Below are 19,263 nucleotides of genomic sequence, written 5' to 3'. Positions count from 1 at the left end.
AAAACACTACTTTAAGTAATTATTGTCTACTCCAAGAACAAAACAAAAGGCTAGTTGATTTAAACATGGAAAATTAAAAAATTCCAGTTAGAATTATAAAAAAAAAATTAAATTCATTCATTAAATTGATTCGATGAAGAGGGAGACAATACAATATTTTACAGAATTGCAAAAATGTGGATAATTGTGAAAAGTAAAAAGGAAAAAAATTAGATTTATGTAATAAGTTTATGATAGTCTGCATAAAAGATCAGAAATTAATTCTGTAATAAGATTAGGTATTGAATCAGGTAAGAGAATCGATTTTTTTCATTGGCTCTTGTAACTATTTAAAAGAAAATTACAGTTCTGCACAACTGTGGAAAGCTTAAGGGTAGTAAAATTTTTATCTCTACATTTTATAACAAAAAGTGAATCAATCTAAAAACTTTGTTTGAAAGAGGAAGTATTTACAGAAAGCATACTATACCCTGAATCCCAGAATAAACGAATCTTTATAGATGAAAAATTCTATCATTACAATGAACTCTGCAATGATTTCTTCAATAAAAATGTTATTTAGGAAATTGGAATATGGAAAAAAAATTTAGGAAAAGTAAAAGAATTTCTGCTAAAACAGGTGGCCGGTCATGAAAATTATCAACTTTTTTTCATTCTGAAGTAGATCAGTATCTTCTAGTAAATCAGTCTAGAATTAATGATAAACCTAACACTGAAAGTATCAATGAATAGAAGTACATTTATATTAATTATCTTTTTTAATTTACCCGGTATTTTAGTTAAACTACAGAAATTCTTTTAGTTAACCACAAATCTGTTTATAATTTGAAAATTTTATTTATGACAAAAGACATTTCAAAGTTAAAAAATAAATTTTCAACCTACGAAGTAATTCAGTATTCTGCTGTTAAACTTCTTTATTCAGGCAGGCAAGTGGAGGCACTAATTACAGAATCATAAAAGGAAATAAATATGATAAAGTATTTAGATTTTGCTGATAATGATATCATAGAATTGAATTTGGATTCTCAAGCAATATATTTAATTAAGTGTGAAAAGTAGAATTTCTTGATAATGGGGAATTTTAATAAAAACTCTGTGATACAACACGTTATCCTAGAGAATATTATTTTTAATATTCATCACTTGGAAAGAGTTAATAGAAACTCTTTACAGATAGAGTTAAATAATGAGGAAACTTTGTTGTTCTTTTTTTATGACTTTAATCTAATTTTATTGAATGGTCAGATAGCAGGTGATGATGAAAATGTGTACAGCTTTATGCAGTAAGTTTTTTGATCCTATTGTAAGAATGACACTGTTTGTACTTTTTGTAACAGTGTATTTGTTTTGGAAAAGGAAATAAAGATTGATTTTAAACCACTGAGAAACAAGAAAGTTGTAAACAACTAGTTGTCATGTTTTCAAAGAAAGACCAAGTAAGAAACAAAATGAAAACTGGTACAGATTTTAAGTCGCCAAAAGAAATTTCTATTGCTCATTGAAAAAAAAATTAAGAAAAGAAGTTTAAAAGAGCCATATATTTAATTTTTTGTAATTTGTTCTAATGAAATTCATGATCCTAAATCTAAGCATGGACCTTTTGATTTTATAGTGTATAAAAAACTGATTCTCTCATTAATACTTACTAAAAATTATTTTCATATTTAACTAAACTTCCATATTTAGCAAACTATTCATGGTTTTATGCAAAATATAACTTTTTTCATTTAAAAATTTTTCCAAATGAAGTAATTATTAATTTTTTTAAAAACATCCATAAGATTTCCAATGATTTATATTTCAGTTAAAATACTGATAATTATTTAGAAAGATAACGCGCATTCAAAAGTCAATAACCTTAGCTTAAAAATTGTCATTTTTACTGTGCTAATTGTAAATTTATTATTATACAAAGGGTTTCGTTTAATTTAGTTTTCTTGTAATTTAATCATGTTAATGTTTCATTACAATCTATCAATAACTGAAATTGTCGCAATTTTATTGAAATTAAGAAATCAAGAAATTCATGGTTAGAATTAGGTAACTAATGATTCTGTACAATATCAACATAACCTAACGCTCATTAAGGTCTAATTTAACCTCATTAAATATTAAATTTGGCAATTTAAAATGTAAAAACAAGAGAATACTGATATACAAATTCAAACATTACTCTCGCCGAATATGTATTTTTTGATAATCATTTTAAAGTCTTTATACATTAAAAACTACAATAAGGCAATAATTTCTTTTGTATATTTGCAATCAATGTGGAGCAAAACAACAATTTATGTCACGATTATTGACTTTTGAATACGTGTCATCTTTCTTAATAATTACAAAAAAATTCTTGCAAATTTTATACTTAATATTCTCTGGTAATTTCTTACTGCTTGTAAAACAAACAAAATATTACTATCGCAGATATGATAATATTAATTCCAATAAAGTGTGAATTTTATATACACTTTAAGAAGGTGAGAGACCCAAAAATTTACATAGGTATTTTTATTAGGATATTCTGTGAGAATAATTTACTCTCTCCAAAAGGGAAAAATATTCCAAATGCAAAAGAAAAAAATTGTAATCCCTTCAGATCAAGACTTCAAGAAGGAGAAAAGCTCCATTAAATTCTCAACTGAATTGAGGTTGAATTGAAAAAAAAAGAATAAACATAAATTGCGATGAGTGTTTTTAAACATTTTGCAATTGATGGTTGGTTATCACAAAGATTATAGTCGATCAAGCAAACAGTAAATTCTGGCTTAAATTTACACTAAAATGCTGTAAAAAATACACAATTAGCAGTTATTTAGGGGAGCACCACACAAAAAAAAATGTGTTTAACATGGATTGTAACACAATAGTTCATATGATTATCCTAATAACAAATATATAAGAACATACGTTTTGGGAAGTGTTACAATACGTATGTTTGACAATACTTATGTAATTTTAATACTTTAAATACATAATAATATTATCTATATTTACATTCTATTAAATAAACCACCTAGTACAGAATATTGAGATAAGACATATCTTTTATTTAATAGAATTTAAATATAATTTAACAGTACAGAGAAATAACATAAATCTTAAAAAAGATTAATTTCAGTAAAGTAATATATATACATAAATATATAGAAATATCTTAAAAAATAAACTTACTTGATTATTAGTAACCCCTCTAAGTGTAATATTGAGAGATTTTTTACAAAAAGGTGCTAATGCTAAAATTACTTCTAAATAATAACCTATACCACGTAGTCGACAACATTCATGAATAAGAGAACCACCAATCAAAGATCCTGGTGTAAAAGAAAATGCTGTACCAGTCTCATTAACTTCTAGCCACGTTCTATTTGACATTTTATCTAAGAGTCGCAGTAAATTTACTTCATATTCTGAAAGAAGATCATTAAAAAAATTCAATAGTATTTACAAGAGATAAAAGTTTAAAGAATTTAAATACAGAAAGCACTGTCCAGTGATAAGATGCACAAACTTCCATCAACACTGATATTATACCAAGTGAACAACTGAAAACTGAACTAAGCCAGCTCAAAATGCAGTTATTTGAGTATCACTTTTAATCCTGCTACTACTATTGGTTGTTTGTTACTACTTTTTTCTAATGTTGTCAGCATAAACTGTTCATGATTAAATATAGTAGTTCTGTTCTTTGCAGTTGTGTATATCTAAAATACCTTATTCAATCGAGGAAACGGTTGTTACAGTGAAAGCTTACAGCAGAATATGGTTAAAAATGGTGTACGGCCATAGCCAATATTCAAAGAAAAATTTCTACCAATCTGAAAAAACCTATACATAAGTTATTACAGCAAAGTGATAAATATAGTTCTTGCCTTAAGATTCTTCATGAATTTGAAACCATATCGTATAACAACTTCAACTGTGTGACAAGACTTAAGAGACACAGACAGAACAAATGTTTTTTCATTTTCTTATTAATTTTCTAATAAATCTTTGTATATATTTTTTTAAAATCCTGTATATTTGACATATAAGCTTCAATAAATTATAATTTAAGTAATAGCATATAATAAATAAGTCATTTAATAAATACAACCCCGATCTGTGCGGTAGAAAGACTAACTTCATCTGGGCTTGAATATATATACATACATGCCAGACTTAGTATTATACACAAGGGTAGATTTTTACACTGTATTCTTACCTCACAAGTTTTGACCTTACGAAGTAAATTAAATCAGTTGACAAAAAAGGTAATTAAAGCTCGACTTTCTTGACGAAAGTTAAGCATTTTTAGTCTTAATACTACCTTTAGAAAATATTCGAATTTTATACTTAAAAGCTACTCAAATCTTACCTTTTAAACCAGGTTCATCATCCCGAGTTCTTATATCGGTAATTCTGATAGCCTTACCACTGACAACCGATAATAAGAGTCGCTGTCGCATGTAATTGCTGCCCTTAAAGCACAGAACATTTGAATTATCCGCTGCCATAGTTAAATAATCAGTTCTGTAAAAACAGCAAAAATCTGGAAAGATCCACAGAATTATCTACTAATTAAACAGTAATCAAAATACAGAACTGCAAGTTAATCTATCTCAATAAATGTCATAACTTGATAAAATATACACATTGAATTCACGTGAAATGGTACACATAACCTTTATTTGATAATTCGTACACGAATGAACGGTATAAAGGATGGCAATCTTAGTGAATGGTAACAATTTGTTGGTTCGTTCACTCACTCTACTCAATCTATATTTTTCTTGGCACTTATTTCTACTTAAATTACTTGTATCTCAAAATACTATTAGTAAGGCCTCCAAATCTCTTCTAAAATACAAAATAAGTTGTAGTTCATCGTTCAAGCTTCCGGATCAGCTGATTTCTTTCCTTGCAAGGTTCACAATAATTTCATCTATATCGTCTTCGTTAAAATAAATATGTAGCACGTCGATGTCCGAATTACGGTCAGGCATGGCATGGCATGACATTTTCACGCGCTACTAATTGTTATTTCTATTACGGTCATAGCTCAATTGTTTTTAAACTGGGCCAGTAGAAAGAAATAAAGATGGTAACAATAGTCAGACAAACATAATTTTTACACTATAGGTGCTAAACCTATATTTTAGTCTTTAAGCTTTCTTGAGTTTGTTGGCTTCATAAACAGTTTTTACGATTTATTTGACTGTATTGTTTATACTACCAAGGGAGTGTTTGTTGGTGTTATAAACAAACATGTTGGACTGCCTTAAGGAGTGCAAGAGTAAGAGGGCGCCTGTCAGCCAAAAGTACCAGGCTCTTTGTAAGGCTGCAGCTAAGCAGCGAAGGCGATTTCAGAGAAGTGTAGAGTTTTCTGAATTCCAAGGGAGTCGCCATTCACTCCTTCCAGCTCCCAAAAGATAGCGAGCTCAAAGTGGTTATCCGGGGCATCCCGAATAAGTAAAAGAGGAGCTGACCTCGCTCAGTTACGAGACAATTTCAGTTAAAAAGCTAACGACAATGGACGGAAGGGAAACGGTTAGGCAAACTCTCAGACTGCTACAGTGGAACGCCAATTCAGTAGTAGGCAAGACGGCAGAACTTTGCCGTCTGGCTGAGAATCTACTAATCGACGTGATTGTCTAAGACGTGTCTGAACGCGAACAAACAACTGACCAGTCGGAATTACTTTACGTATAGAACGGATAGGCCAATACGACCCGGACGTCCTGCCAGCGGCGGAACCACAACTTTAGTCCACAGACGCCATATACACACGCGGGTCGACCTCCACACTAACGTGATGGAGCAGACTTGTGTACATGTGGAGCATCTAAGCACGGTGTATCGGCTGATTTCGGCTTATAATAAACCAAACTCAGCGGTACCCGACGCAGATCTAGATGTCGTGCTAGAAAATTGGGATGGGCCCATGATACTCATGGGTGACTTCAACGCTAAGCACGAGTCTTGGAATAGCAATCTGAGAATTGCAAATGGCAGGTTGCTATACTGACGAGCACACCGGTTAGTTGTCATAGGCCCCGAGGTGCCCACCTTCGTTCATCGAACGGGCAGATCGAGACCTCATGTATTCGACATCGCAATTATGAAGGCGGTAACAACTCCGTTCATGATTGAAACGATACAAGACCTCAGCTTGGACCATTCTCCTGTCTTATAGGAGTTGGACCAAGCAGGGGGCGGCCGAGACCTCCCGACTATACTCCGAAGGTCAATGAATTGGAAAAGGTTCTATGAAACTCTCCTACGGAATTACAGGCCAGCGCATCCTGAACTCCTGACCACACCGAAGGAAGTCGACGACACGGTCGAACGCGTCATATCGTCAATGACCGAGACTCTGTCCAACAGCTCTACGGAAAAGACCACGAGGCCTATCCGTAATAATCTCACACCTCACGTCTATGATGCTATAGCAGAAAAGCGCCGACTGAGGAGGAGATACCGAATCACTCTGTCCCCCGATGATAAAAGGGCTTTTTATATTCAAACGGACAGAGTGAAACAGCTGCTGGTACAACATCGAGAGGATTCGCGGAATGAATACCTCGCCTCGGTCTCAGACGACCACTCCTCGGTGTTCAGGCTAAACAAAAAACTACGAGAAGGAAAGAAGTCCCACCACCCGTTTGTGAGGCAACAAATCCTTCTGGCATATTCGGAGACGGATAGGGCGGAGGTTTTCGCCGACATCCTGAAGAACCAATTTACTCCAAACCCCACTCCCGCCTCGAAGGACGACCACACAACGAGGTAGAGTCCTTCCTCATAGATTATTTAGCACAGGTGGAGGACCCCCCACCAGAAATAGACCAAGTCACTGAGGCGGAGGTTTCCGCTACAATCAAAGCCACAAGCCCCGACAAGGCTCCAGATGTTGATGGGATCGGTGCCCGCACATTCCGGAATGTTTCACCCGCTCTTATAGCGACCATAACCACAATATTCACGTCAATTTTGTACGTTGGATATTTTCCGAATTGCTGAAAAACTGCAAAGGTTGTATGCCTACCCAAACCTGGGAAAAGTCTGCTCTTTCCCTAGAATTACAGGCCGATTTCCTTATTACCAGTGTTGTTAAAGTTATTCGAAAGGATTTTCCTGGAAAGACTTAGGCGACATTTGGGAAAAGGAGTACGGCCTGAGCAATTTGGGTTCAGGGAGAGCCAATCGACGACCCTCAAACTGGTTAAAATAATAGTCTTGTCGGAGGCCTAAAAAGAAAAGCGGTACCTGCAACCATTTCTCTAGATGTAGCTAAAGCCTTTGACAAAATTTGGCATAGCGGCTTGCTGTATAAATTCGCACATACGACGATTCCCTGTCGCTATGTCAGATTGATACGGTCTTATTTACTAGACCGACAATTTGTTGTACGCGTAGGGAAAACAATCTCCTCAACCATAGACTGCCGCCAACGAGCAGTGCTTTCGCCATTCTTGTACACGGCCTACGTCAACGATATGCCGCTGTCGGAAGGAGTCAAAACAGCTCTATAAGCAGACGACACGGCATATTATTATGAATCCGGAAGTGTAGATTACGCGATCGAGAGACTCCAACGGCAATTGGATCTAGTAGAGCCGTGGCTCGATATGTGGAGAATCAAGGTCAACGGTGAAAAATCGGTGACAGTGATGTTCATATACAAGACACATGCTCCAGCCAGGTAGCTGGAAATCTCAGGAGAGAAAATCCCCTTTGGGAAAACAGTCAAGTACCTGAGAGTAGTCCTGGATAAACGGCTCACCTTAGGAGAACATGTTAAACATGTGACCCAAAGGGGAAAGGCCGTCAGGGCCTCACTAAACCTAGTACTGAACAGTGCCAGCCCATATCCACTGGCGACCAAATTGCTCATTTTTCGGCTATACGTCCTGCCGATTCTAATATATGCTTACCCGGCTAGGGGAGCTTTGTTGAACTCCACGCTGCAAAAGAAATTAGAAGCCTTCCAAAACATAGCGTTGCGGACGATCTTTGGAACACCGTGGTTCGTCAGAAACGTCACTCTTCGCTACGATGCGGGACTACACACCGTATCCAAGGTGGGCGTGGTGAAGGCACGCAGACTGTTGGGGAGAGCGCCGTGTCTGAACATGACCATCTCCAGGAAATCTGCCGAGAGGACCGTACTCCACAGGGTATAAGAAAACGGCCTCTTGCCGTATTAAACGAACCACCGTGAAGAGGCGGTAAGAGAGTCAAAAAATGACAAACCAGGCTTAGGAGCCCGTGTATCGTGTAACCTATAAATGGAAACCGCGCGAAAATGACCGTTTTCACAATTAAATTTTGTTAAAACTATAAAAGGCTAGACAACACCCCACACTGTCCCACGAAGAGACCACAATCTCATTTAATCAGCATATGCGACTCCCTCTGGAGAACAGGCTGCATTTCTCCCTCCAATTAACTATGGCTCATTCACCTATGGCGCATTCCTGCTAGCCCATAGGTGCTGTACTAGCCCATAAAAGTGCCCTACTTGCCTAATATGTTAGTTAAGTCCATTGACTGGTTCTATGCAGCTCTACAAGATTCACTATCTAGTGTCAATTGTTTCATTTTAGTAAACAGCTTACATTGTAGATCCATAACAATTTGTTTTACATAGTCTAAAATTGCCCTACTTGCCTAATATGTTATTTAAGTCCATTGACAATTCTATGCAGCTCTACAAGATTCACTATGTAGTGTCAATTGTTTCATTTTAGTAAACAGCTTACATTGTAGATCCCTAACAATTTGTTTTACATAGTCTAAAAGTGCCCTACTTGCCTAATATGTTATTTAAGTCCATTGACTGGTTCTATGCAGCTCTACAAGATTCACTATCTAGTGTCAATTGTTTCATTTTAGTAAACAGCTTACATTGTAGATCCCTAACAATTTGTTTTACATAGTCTAAAAGTGCCCTACTTGCCTAATATGTTATTTAAGTTAGACTAACTAAGTCAGTCTCAAAAGTTTAAAGAACAATGGATTAAAAATGCCAGGCCACAGCCTAACATTTAACTAGCTTACAACTTATCTACTTTACTCATTGTTAATTGTGAATCACTTGGATAATTGCACTGATATAGACACCATTCTTTGACCGCAAGCATAAATTTCTGTTGTTCATCGCAGAGAGAAATCCTACCTTCTTTAAAGTGATCTATCCTTATGTAGATTTTTATTCCACTCAAACTCTATAAATTGCTGTATAAATTCCACTCTATAAATTGCTGTAGCATTCTATAAATAACCTCAGCTAGTTTCACTCCCATATTGGGATAATATATCCCTGTCAGTATTTTTTCCTTAGTGATATTGGACAAGGGGAGCATTCATTTTAAATTGAAATTTATCACAACCACAAACAGCTCTATGAGGTAATGATTTACAATAGAAGTTGGTGTTGCAAGATAAGAGATTGGATTAGAAATATAAATCTCTTTACTTCTGACTTTCCCTTATGTTATACTGCTTAACATTACTATACAGTAATAAAACTGGATAATCGGTAAGAGTATACCAATAAAGCAATGTAGCAAAAGAGAAGAGATGACTAAAGATTCCAATTGTATGGACAAAAGAGCTAGATCCAGAAATTAATGAATTAGATGCAGCAGGAAGATAAACATAATGAAAGAAATAGAAGAAAAATAACTCAAAATGATTTGTTTATGTACTAAAAAGAGAAAGAAAAAGAAAGAGAAAACCAAAAATATGACAGAAAAATGACATTTCAAGGTAGATTAAGAAAAGAACAGTGACCATGATGAAAATAAAGAAGTTACTCCAGAATGGAAAGAAAGTGAAGCCTTTGATACACCAATGTTGAACTGTGATGATATAATGATAAAAACAGACAGTAAAAAGTAAAAGATATCATAAAATAAAATAACCTATAAATACAAACAATAGCGATGTTTATTACAATGATAGTAGTTCTTCAAAAAAAGAAATTCACTATACCTTCACTTAAATAAAAAAAAATTACATTACACTGAAAATTAAAATAAAATTAATCAAAATGAACAAACAATTATAAAGAGATAAACTGGAAGTTAGTTCAAACATAATGTATTTTAAACCAGGATAAAACCAAATATATAAAGTTTTCTACAAATGCTGCTGGCCAGTATGAACATTAGATAACAGTTAGATCAGAATTTACACATCTTGTGAGGTGGTTCATGATACTATAAGTAATTGCAGTTCTGAATTAATAATAAAAGCTACAACAGTAAAATATCTGGATGCCATGTCTGAAATAGCAAACTTGTGTCAAATTTTTAAGTAACAAAAAGACACTTATTTTATCAGTTTTGAACAATAAAATCAGATCTTTTTGTATCATTAAATCAATGTACTACGTATAAATGGGGTAAAACACAGAAGCCCCTTTGTGAGTGTGGTGAAAATCAAACTGTCAGACACATCACAGAAGTTTGCCTTAGGACAGCGTATAAAGGGAATCCTGAAGATTTCCTGATGGCGACTCTAGAATCAGTAGCATATATTAGTTTGTTAAATCTTTGTTTGTAATTTTGACTGTAATTAGTGTTATGTTTTAGTGCCATATGCTAAATAAATAAATGTACTATGCATATGCTCATTCTTTGCTAAATTATTCCATAGAAATTTGGAATGGGGCATTTGATACTCGCTAAATAAACTTTTTACTATACAAAAATATATTCTTAAAGCAGCCTTGGTTAAGTGTAATCAATAGTCTAGCAAGTAAATTTTTAAGGAAATGGGTGTCCTAATAATAAGACTAACTTATGTAAAGAATTTAACTAACTATATTAATCTAAACAAAAAAGAATTTTATACAAAAATTTAACATATTATTTATGATGTGATGTGTATTTCAATGTTTTGAGGGTTTACATGATTACATGTAGGAGACCAGTTTCATTGTGCATGTCACAAACTAGTACACCGGATACATATTGAATTTACATTTTTGGGGTTAAGTAACTTTAAACTTAGGAAAATAACTGAATAGATATTGGATAAAATTTATTTCAAAATAAATTTTGTAAATTTGTCTTGATAGCGCTGCAGTTATTCAATCTATATCTATTTTGAACTCATGATTTTATTGTTGTGTGAAAATTTTTATGTTGTCTAAATTTACAATCAATATTATGTTTAATTTACAATTGTTTTACTGTGAGTGGTAACTATAAAATGATTGTAATTATATTCACTCAATAGCACCATCACTAGCATTCAAGTTCTCTTCTGCTAGTGATCCCTATTGAAATTATTATACTTGCATAATTCACTTTGTAAAGCGATTGATATGTATACTTATATATTTATGTACTACCACTGTAAATATATTATTTTGAGGGAGTAAATATTGACTGATCGATTCATTCATTGAAATAAAAAGAATACTGCAAAAGGATTTAAATACAAAGTGTAGCCTGCGCTATACTTGGACTTCGCTAATTTTTCTTAGTATTGCAAATTGTTAAGATAAAATAAATGGATATTTACGACCTGTAAAATAGTTAATATGTTCAGAGGAAAACTTAAAATGATACTTAAAAATGATTTTTCAGTAAATAAATGACTGAAAATAAATAAATAAAAAAAAATATTAAAAAAGTTAAACGTATACAAACCATTTTTAGCTGATCTTGATTGAGCATCATCAGTTATTCCAAGTTTCTTCATATTCTGTTCAACTTCTAATAAATCTTGTTTACTTGCCGTAAAAGTATCAGAAATAAATTCATGTAAAGGGCTATCAGGCACTTTACCATCACTAATATTAGTTACACTGCTATTAACGATATCATTACTGATAATATTAGATGTACCAGATGTTTTATTAGAGGTCGATTCAGAATGACTAGTGCCAGTCGCTTCTGTACTTGATCTGGAAGCAGCCGCATTCAAATTTTCCTTATTCTGTACTGATGCTTGGGTCACTACAACTTCCAGTTACTTACAAAATTTTGTAAGTTTTTAATTCAGCACCCAATATTTGTTAAAATCATCATGCCCAATTCTAGATGTGTTTTTTTTAATATTTTGCTGCGTTTTAAAAATTCTATTAGACATTTACAATACTTACTTTTTATTCAATCCAGATTTGAAACTACAGTTTATAGTAACTTTAACTAAAATTTTCTTTATCTTCCATAATCATTTTCTGCTTTCAATATTACATTTGAGAATCAGTAACCATTTTTTTTTTGTCACAGCTTCCATGAATTTAAAAGTACTCCCGGTACAGCACCTACAACTCAAAATCACTTGGCAAAAAGATTAGTAATGCACTTAATATGAACTGTTAATTTTTTTTTTTTTTTTTTTTTGTTTTGCGTAGGAGGAGGAAAAGCTCTACCAGCCACCGTCTGCGCCCGCAACAGACGGTAGTGTCGGGCTCTCACCGACTAAAAACCTCCCCCTTAGGGAGGAGAACCCTATTAGGGATTGGGATCGCGGACGCGACTTAACTAACTAATAATAAAATAATATCTACGTTGTACCTGAAAAAAAAAAAATACACAGCATATACAAAATTTAAATCTATTTTCATAAAACTTAATTTACACTGCTTATCTAAGTAATTTTAATATAAAATTTATGTTGAACCTGAAACAGAAACATACACAAAAGTAGACATAAAAAATTTCCTACAGGAAAGTTCCTATCAGGGGACCCTACTGGGACTAGGGACCTACCGCGATTTTATCAGAATATTATATTATCAACTTAAAAACTACACAACTTATTTTTAACATGCAAATTTATAATATTAAACAATAATAACAAAAGTAAGTACCTTTAGTAGAAAATTATCCTACAATAAAAGGGAGTACCACAATGTAAGGAGGGCCACTTACATGGCAGCTCTCCCTTAGAATATTAAATGAACCGTTGAGTTACCTGAAACAAAAGAAAATAAGACAGATTCAATTAACGGTTGTGAAATTAATATAGTTTTGTTTTAGTTATTAAATTCATTTCATTTATGATAGCATTGAACTTTTTCTAACAAAAATATTTATTAGGAATCATTAGGTGGTCTGTAAATATTTAACCTGACGTAGAACTATTTATATAGACATTTTTTACAGAAATAGAGTCGCTGGCTAGGTAGGTACATAAGAAAAGCTATACCCTCCTCCAGACTAGATAGATACCAAGAACACTGAATTTTTTACGTCCCCCACATCATTAGATATCCAGCAAGATATCATTGAAAAACACCCTTTTAGCAGATCAAGGTGGAAGAAAATAAAGGAAAAAAGTGGAGGTTAGAAAGGAGTAATCCACAGAAGATTGCTAAACAAGACAACTTGCTCAAAAAAATTCCAAGCCCCTTTTAAGGCAGCAAGGATTCCTCTCATACAAGATCAGAGTGCTTTACCAAGAATAGAAGAAAAAAATTATTTTGAAGTAAGGTTCACTGATATAGATGGTAACAGATCTATATTGCATCCAGGAATGTGTGTTATGTGAACTTACTTGGCCGAGCTAAAATTTTCAGCTAAGAATAATTGTAACAAAAATCGATACAGGATATCTGTATACCACCTGATGCTTTTACTAATTTTTATAATTCTTTTTTTTAAAATCATACTTAATATTTTTATAGAATGAAATGCATCATTTATTTTCTTATTATTTTTTACAATTTTATATAGGTTTCCACTTGCTTTGATTGCTCTGGTATTTAAAATTCTTGAAATATTTATGTACAATCTACTTTGTAAGTATATTCTACAAATTTTGACAAAGAGGTGCAAGCATGGTTTCATTAAATTTTCAAACTGTCTGGCAAGAGATTCATTGCCAAAGCAAGCAAAACAATAAAGGACCAAACAAAATTTACATGTCAAAAGAGAAAAAACTTGCGAAACCACTTCTAAATTTTCACACAGTATATCTTCTATTAAAATAATACGTTAAATGAAGATATTGCTTTGTTTCATCTATCAAAACCCATCTCTATCTGTAAACATACACAAAATTCATTTTTATTATCATTAAAAGTTTGGGGGTATCTAAGTGAAAAGATGACTATCACTACAATAATTTGATTCTTATTTAATTTATTTTACACGATGAAATCAAACAAAATCATTTGCCTGAAATCAAACACAATGAAATCAAACAGAATCATGGCTATTCTTTACATTATAAAAGAATAATTGAGTTAAATTATAAGTACATGTTGCATTGAAATATAAGCCAAGAAATGCACATAATAATATTATGAAGTTTCATTGCTGTAAGTAACAAAATTCATAAAAATTTGTATATATGAAATATAAACCACCTAAACATAGTAATTAGATTATTTATACTTACCTTATTTATTTCCAATAACCGGTTTGTGCAGTATCTTGCACCTTCAGTTGCTATTAAATTCTATCTTATTCTTTATAATTTATTTTTATGTAAATTATACATTTTTTCGCAAGTGCATTTATGTTCATTTTTTTGTCTTCGGTCATTTGACTAGTTTAATGCAGCTCTCAAAGATTCCCTATCTAGTGCTAGTCGTTTCATTTCGGTATACGTTGTACCTATTTATGTTCATAATATCATTTAAAATTTCTCAATAGATAACATTATAATTTATCATAAAAAAAGAGATATCATTAAAATGAATAAGTTTTAATGTAATAAAAAAAGAATTTAATACATACTGGAGATGCAGGGTACTGCAAAACACAGTCGGTGGAAATTAATATGGCGAGTTTAACTTATCTAATTTCTGTGTTTTGGTGGTTTATATTTCAAATAAAATATTTATCAGAGACAAATTAGGCATTGACCAGATACTGGCATTTCTTGATATGTAATGCAATTAAGTTTCTTTTCTTTATTATACTGTTGTTTCCTTTACTGCATTTATTTTGTAATTTGCCACACAAAATTTCTTTGTTTCGCATGACATTTAATGCCAAATCTACCTAAAATTTTTCAAAAATTTAGAAATAAAAGTAACTGCAGTATCAAAAGAGAAAGTTACCTATCAATGATGTAAACTGGAGTCTAAACTAATGGCCCTGACCTTCTCTTTCTCTGTTTAGCCTCTGGAACCACCATGAGGTATTACTTCAGAAGATGGTATGTATGAATGCAAATTAAGTGTAGTTTTGTTCAGTCTCACGTCGACCATTCCTGAAGTGTGTGGTTAATCGAAACAACCCTACCATGAAAGAAAACTAATATCCACAATCTAGTATTCAAATCCATTTAAACGTCTTTACTAGGATTTGTACCTTAGAACTCTTGACCTGCAATTATGAGTTAACCACTAGACTATAGTCTTAATAAATACTAGTATTATCATGAAATTATATGATGTAGTAAAGAATTAGTAGTACCTTAATATTTTACCATTTGGCAACACAGCTTTACATTTATCGCCACAGCTAATCCAAAGATCAAATCCATCGAGCAGCTGAAAGGATCGGTCGATCTGGTAGTCTGAAGAAATAGGATGCAGGATGAAGTGAAGAGTTGATGAGATGTGGAATGTAATCTGGTAATCTGTATTATTTCTAGTCTCATTTTTATATTTATAGTTTGTAAATTTGTGTAGTGAGGAAGATAATGTTAATTTCACACTTTGATCTTGATCGCACTTCAATTTCACACTTTATTTACACCAATCACTTATTTCCCCCACAATTTCAAAAATATGTAAAAAAGATAAAATAATTACACACTAAAAACCAGGGTCAGTTCATGTCTTTTAAATATGCAAGGCAAATAGATTACATATAAAAATTATTAAATTTTGAAGTAATTTGGATTTCTGTGTTATGCTAGATGGATTTTTTCACATTCTACTTAGGATTTTACCACAAAAAATGGTTAATTTTGCAAGTAAGTAAAAAATTAGCAAATAAAATGAAATAATTTATTATGGCACCTCTAAAATCAGCTGACCCTGGTTTGAAAAAATTAAACTACCATGCAAGCATGCATCTTCTTTGAAGCAGGTGGCTGAACGCTGATTGGGGAAAGCAAAGGGGTATTCAAAATTTAAAATATTTCAAATAAAAGAAAAAAATAAAATTTTTAAAACTGTATTTAGATATAAAAATGCTCTAACCTTCAATTAAAAAACCTACCAAAAAAATTTAAGAAAAAGCTTATGTAAAATAATAAATATCAAATAAAAAAAATATATTTTTAAAAATAAACATATCCTACATGAAACAGATTTAAAAGCTGAATTTAATTAAGAAATTGTCTCTATATATTTACTTATTTTTTTAATTTCATGAACTTATTTAAATGATTAATTTTGTCAATCAAATGAATAAAATTTAAATAATTTATAAGAAAGGGAATTTAAAAACTCACTCATTAATATTTCAAATAAAATTTTATAAAGCAATATAAACTACACAAAGGAATTTTTATGTGATTAAATTTAAAATTAAAATATAAATTTAAATTATAAAATTTAATTTTTTATGAATTTAAATTGATTTATAAGGAGGACTTCAGCCACTGGTAGCGAAGTGATGAGCTGAAAAGACAAAGAAACATAATAAACATACAATAATTATAAATATTATGAATAAAATATTTCTAACATTAATATATCTATATATCACACCCCCCCAAATATATAGACACATTTATATACACAGCAACCCCCAACCGAAACCCGATCAACGATATCGGGTGATGAAATACGGTCGCGACGCGGTTGACGCGGTACGAATGCTTTATGTACCAAGCAATCGCGAAAACTATTCATTGCATACAACATAGATATTTATAATTACAATATGTAATCAAGAACTATATTAAAAATAATAGTGCATCATATTTGGTACCTAATAAGCTAAGATGTGAATAATACACCCTGATCTGTGTAAGAGCATATCGAATTTACTATCCGTTAAGAAAAAGTTGTAATATACCGTGAACTGTGTCACAGCAATTTGCATTTTGTGAAGCAAAAATCTAAAAAAATACACCCTGAACTGTTTCAGAGCATATCAGATATGCGGTGTTGATAAAAAATCTAAAATAATACACCCTGAACTGTTTCAGAGCATATCAGATTTGCTATCTGTTGAGCAAAAATCTAAAATAATACACCCTGAACTGTTTCAGAGCATATCAGATTTGCCATCTGTGGAGCAAAAATCTAAAATAATACACCCTGAACTGTTTCAGAGCATATCAGATTTGCCATCTCTGGAGCAAAAATCTAAAACAATACACCCTGAACTGTTTCAGAGCATATCAGATTTGCGGTGTTGATAAAAAATCTAAAATAATACACCCTGAACTGTTTCAGAGCATATCAGATTTGCCATCTGTGGAGCAAAAATCTAAAATAATACACCCTGAACTGTTTCAGAGCATATCAGATATGCGGTGTTGATAAAAAATCTAAAATAATACACCCTGAACTGTTTCAGAGCATATCAGATTTGCTATCTGTTGAGCAAAAATCTAAAATAATACACCCTGAACTGTTTCAGAGCATATCAGACTTGCTATGTGTTGATAAAAAATCTAAAATAATACACCATGAACTGTTTCAGAGCATATAAGATTTGCTATATGTTGAGCAAAAGTCTAAAATAATACACCCTGAACTGTTTCAGAGCATATCAGATTTGCTGTGTTAATAAAAATCTAAAATAATACACCTTGAACTGTTTCAGAGCATAACAGATTTGCTGTGTTGATAAAAAATCTCAAATAATACACCCTGAACTGTTTCAGAGCATATCAGATTTGCCATCTGTGGAGCAAAAATCTAAAATAATACATCCTGAACTGTTTCTGAGCATATCAGATTTGCTATCTGTTGAGCAAAAATCTAAAATAATACACCCTGAACTGTTTCAGAGCATATCAGATTTGCCATCTCTGGAGCAAAAATCTAAAATAATACACCCTGAACTGTTTCAGAGCATATCAGATTTGCGGTGTTGATAAAAAATCTAAAATAATACACCCTGAACTGTTTCAGAGCATATCAGATTTGCTATCTGTTGAGCAAAAATCTAAAATAATACACCCTGAACTGTCTCAGAGCATTAGGATTTGCTATCTGTTGAGCAAAAATCTAAAATAATACACCCTGAACTGTTTCAGAGCTTATCAGACTTGCTATGTGTTGATAAAAAATCTAAAATAATACACCCTGAACTGTTTCAGAGCATATCAGATTTGCCATCTGTGGAGCAAAAATCTAAAATAATACACCCTGAACTGTTTCAGAGCATATCAGACTTGCTATGTGTTGATAAAAAATCTAAAATAATACACCCTGAACTGTTTCAGAGCATATCAAATTTGCTATCTGTTGAGCAAAAATCTAAAATAATACACCCTGAACTGTTTCAGAGCATATCAGACTTGCTATGTGTTGATAAAAAATCTAAAATAATACACCCTGAACTGTTTCAGAGCATATCAGATTTGCTGTGTTGATAAAAATCTAAAATAATACACCCTGAACTGTTTCAGAGCATATCAGATTTTCTGTGTTGATAAAAACCTAAAATAATACACCCTGAACTGTTTCAGAGCATTAGGATTTGCTATCTGTTGAGCAAAAATCTAAAATAATACACCCTGAACTGTTTCAGAGCATATCAGATTTGCGGTGTTGATAAAAAATCTAAAATAATACACCCTGAACTGTTTCAGAGCATATCAGATTTGCTATCTGTTGAGCAAAAATCTAAAATAATACACCCTGAACTGTTTCAGAGCATATCAGACTTGCTATGTGTTGATAAAAAATCTAAAATAATACACCCTGAACTGTTTCAGAGCATATCAGACTTGCTATGTGTTGATAAAAAATCTAAAATAGGACACCCTGAACTGTTTCAGAGCATATAAGATTTGCTATATGTTGAGCAAAAGTCTAAAATAATACACCCTGAACTGTTTCAGAGCATATCAGATTTGCTGTGTTAATAAAAATCTAAAATAATACACCCTGAACTGTTTCAGAGCATATCAGACTTGCTATGTGTTGATAAAAAATCTAAAAAAAATACACCCTGAACTGTTTCAGAGCATATCAGATTTGCTATCTGTTGACAAAAGTCTAAAATAATACACCCTGAACTGTTTCAGAGCATATCAGATTTGCTGTGTTGATAAAAAATCTAAAATGATACACCTTGAACTGTGTCAGAGAATATAAAATTTTCTGTCTGTATAATACAGTCTAATCTATGTGTTTTTACAGTTACATAATTTGAAGCTGTATTTCTAAAAATG

The 19,263-nt window shown here is 32.3% G+C and overlaps 2 protein-coding genes across 2 annotated transcripts in view; both read right to left on the bottom strand.

The window, feature by feature from the left end:
* The window catches only part of LOC142327807 (uncharacterized), a 102,994-nt gene extending 98,498 nt beyond the window's left edge, over positions 1 to 4,496 (bottom strand). Inside the window, exons 1-2 of the mRNA XM_075371144.1 lie at positions 4,358 to 4,496; positions 3,175 to 3,410 (exon numbers count right to left, since the gene is read on the bottom strand). Coding sequence (XP_075227259.1) covers positions 3,175 to 3,410; positions 4,358 to 4,496 — 375 coding nt within the window. The remainder of the gene's footprint in view (positions 1 to 3,174; positions 3,411 to 4,357) is intronic.
* LOC142328285 (uncharacterized) overlaps positions 1 to 13,825 on the bottom strand; it is a 198,347-nt gene extending 184,522 nt beyond the window's left edge. Inside the window, exons 1-2 of the mRNA XM_075371989.1 lie at positions 13,807 to 13,825; positions 11,646 to 11,954 (exon numbers count right to left, since the gene is read on the bottom strand). Of these exons, the coding sequence (XP_075228104.1) occupies positions 11,646 to 11,954; positions 13,807 to 13,825 (328 nt within the window). The remainder of the gene's footprint in view (positions 1 to 11,645; positions 11,955 to 13,806) is intronic.
* Positions 13,826 to 19,263: the final 5,438 nt, after the last annotated feature.

Source organism: Lycorma delicatula, chromosome 7 (assembly GCF_047948215.1).
Source record: "Lycorma delicatula isolate Av1 chromosome 7, ASM4794821v1, whole genome shotgun sequence".
Classification (NCBI taxonomy): domain Eukaryota; kingdom Metazoa; phylum Arthropoda; class Insecta; order Hemiptera; family Fulgoridae; genus Lycorma; species Lycorma delicatula.
This window is presented reverse-complemented; position numbering and strand designations above follow the sequence as displayed.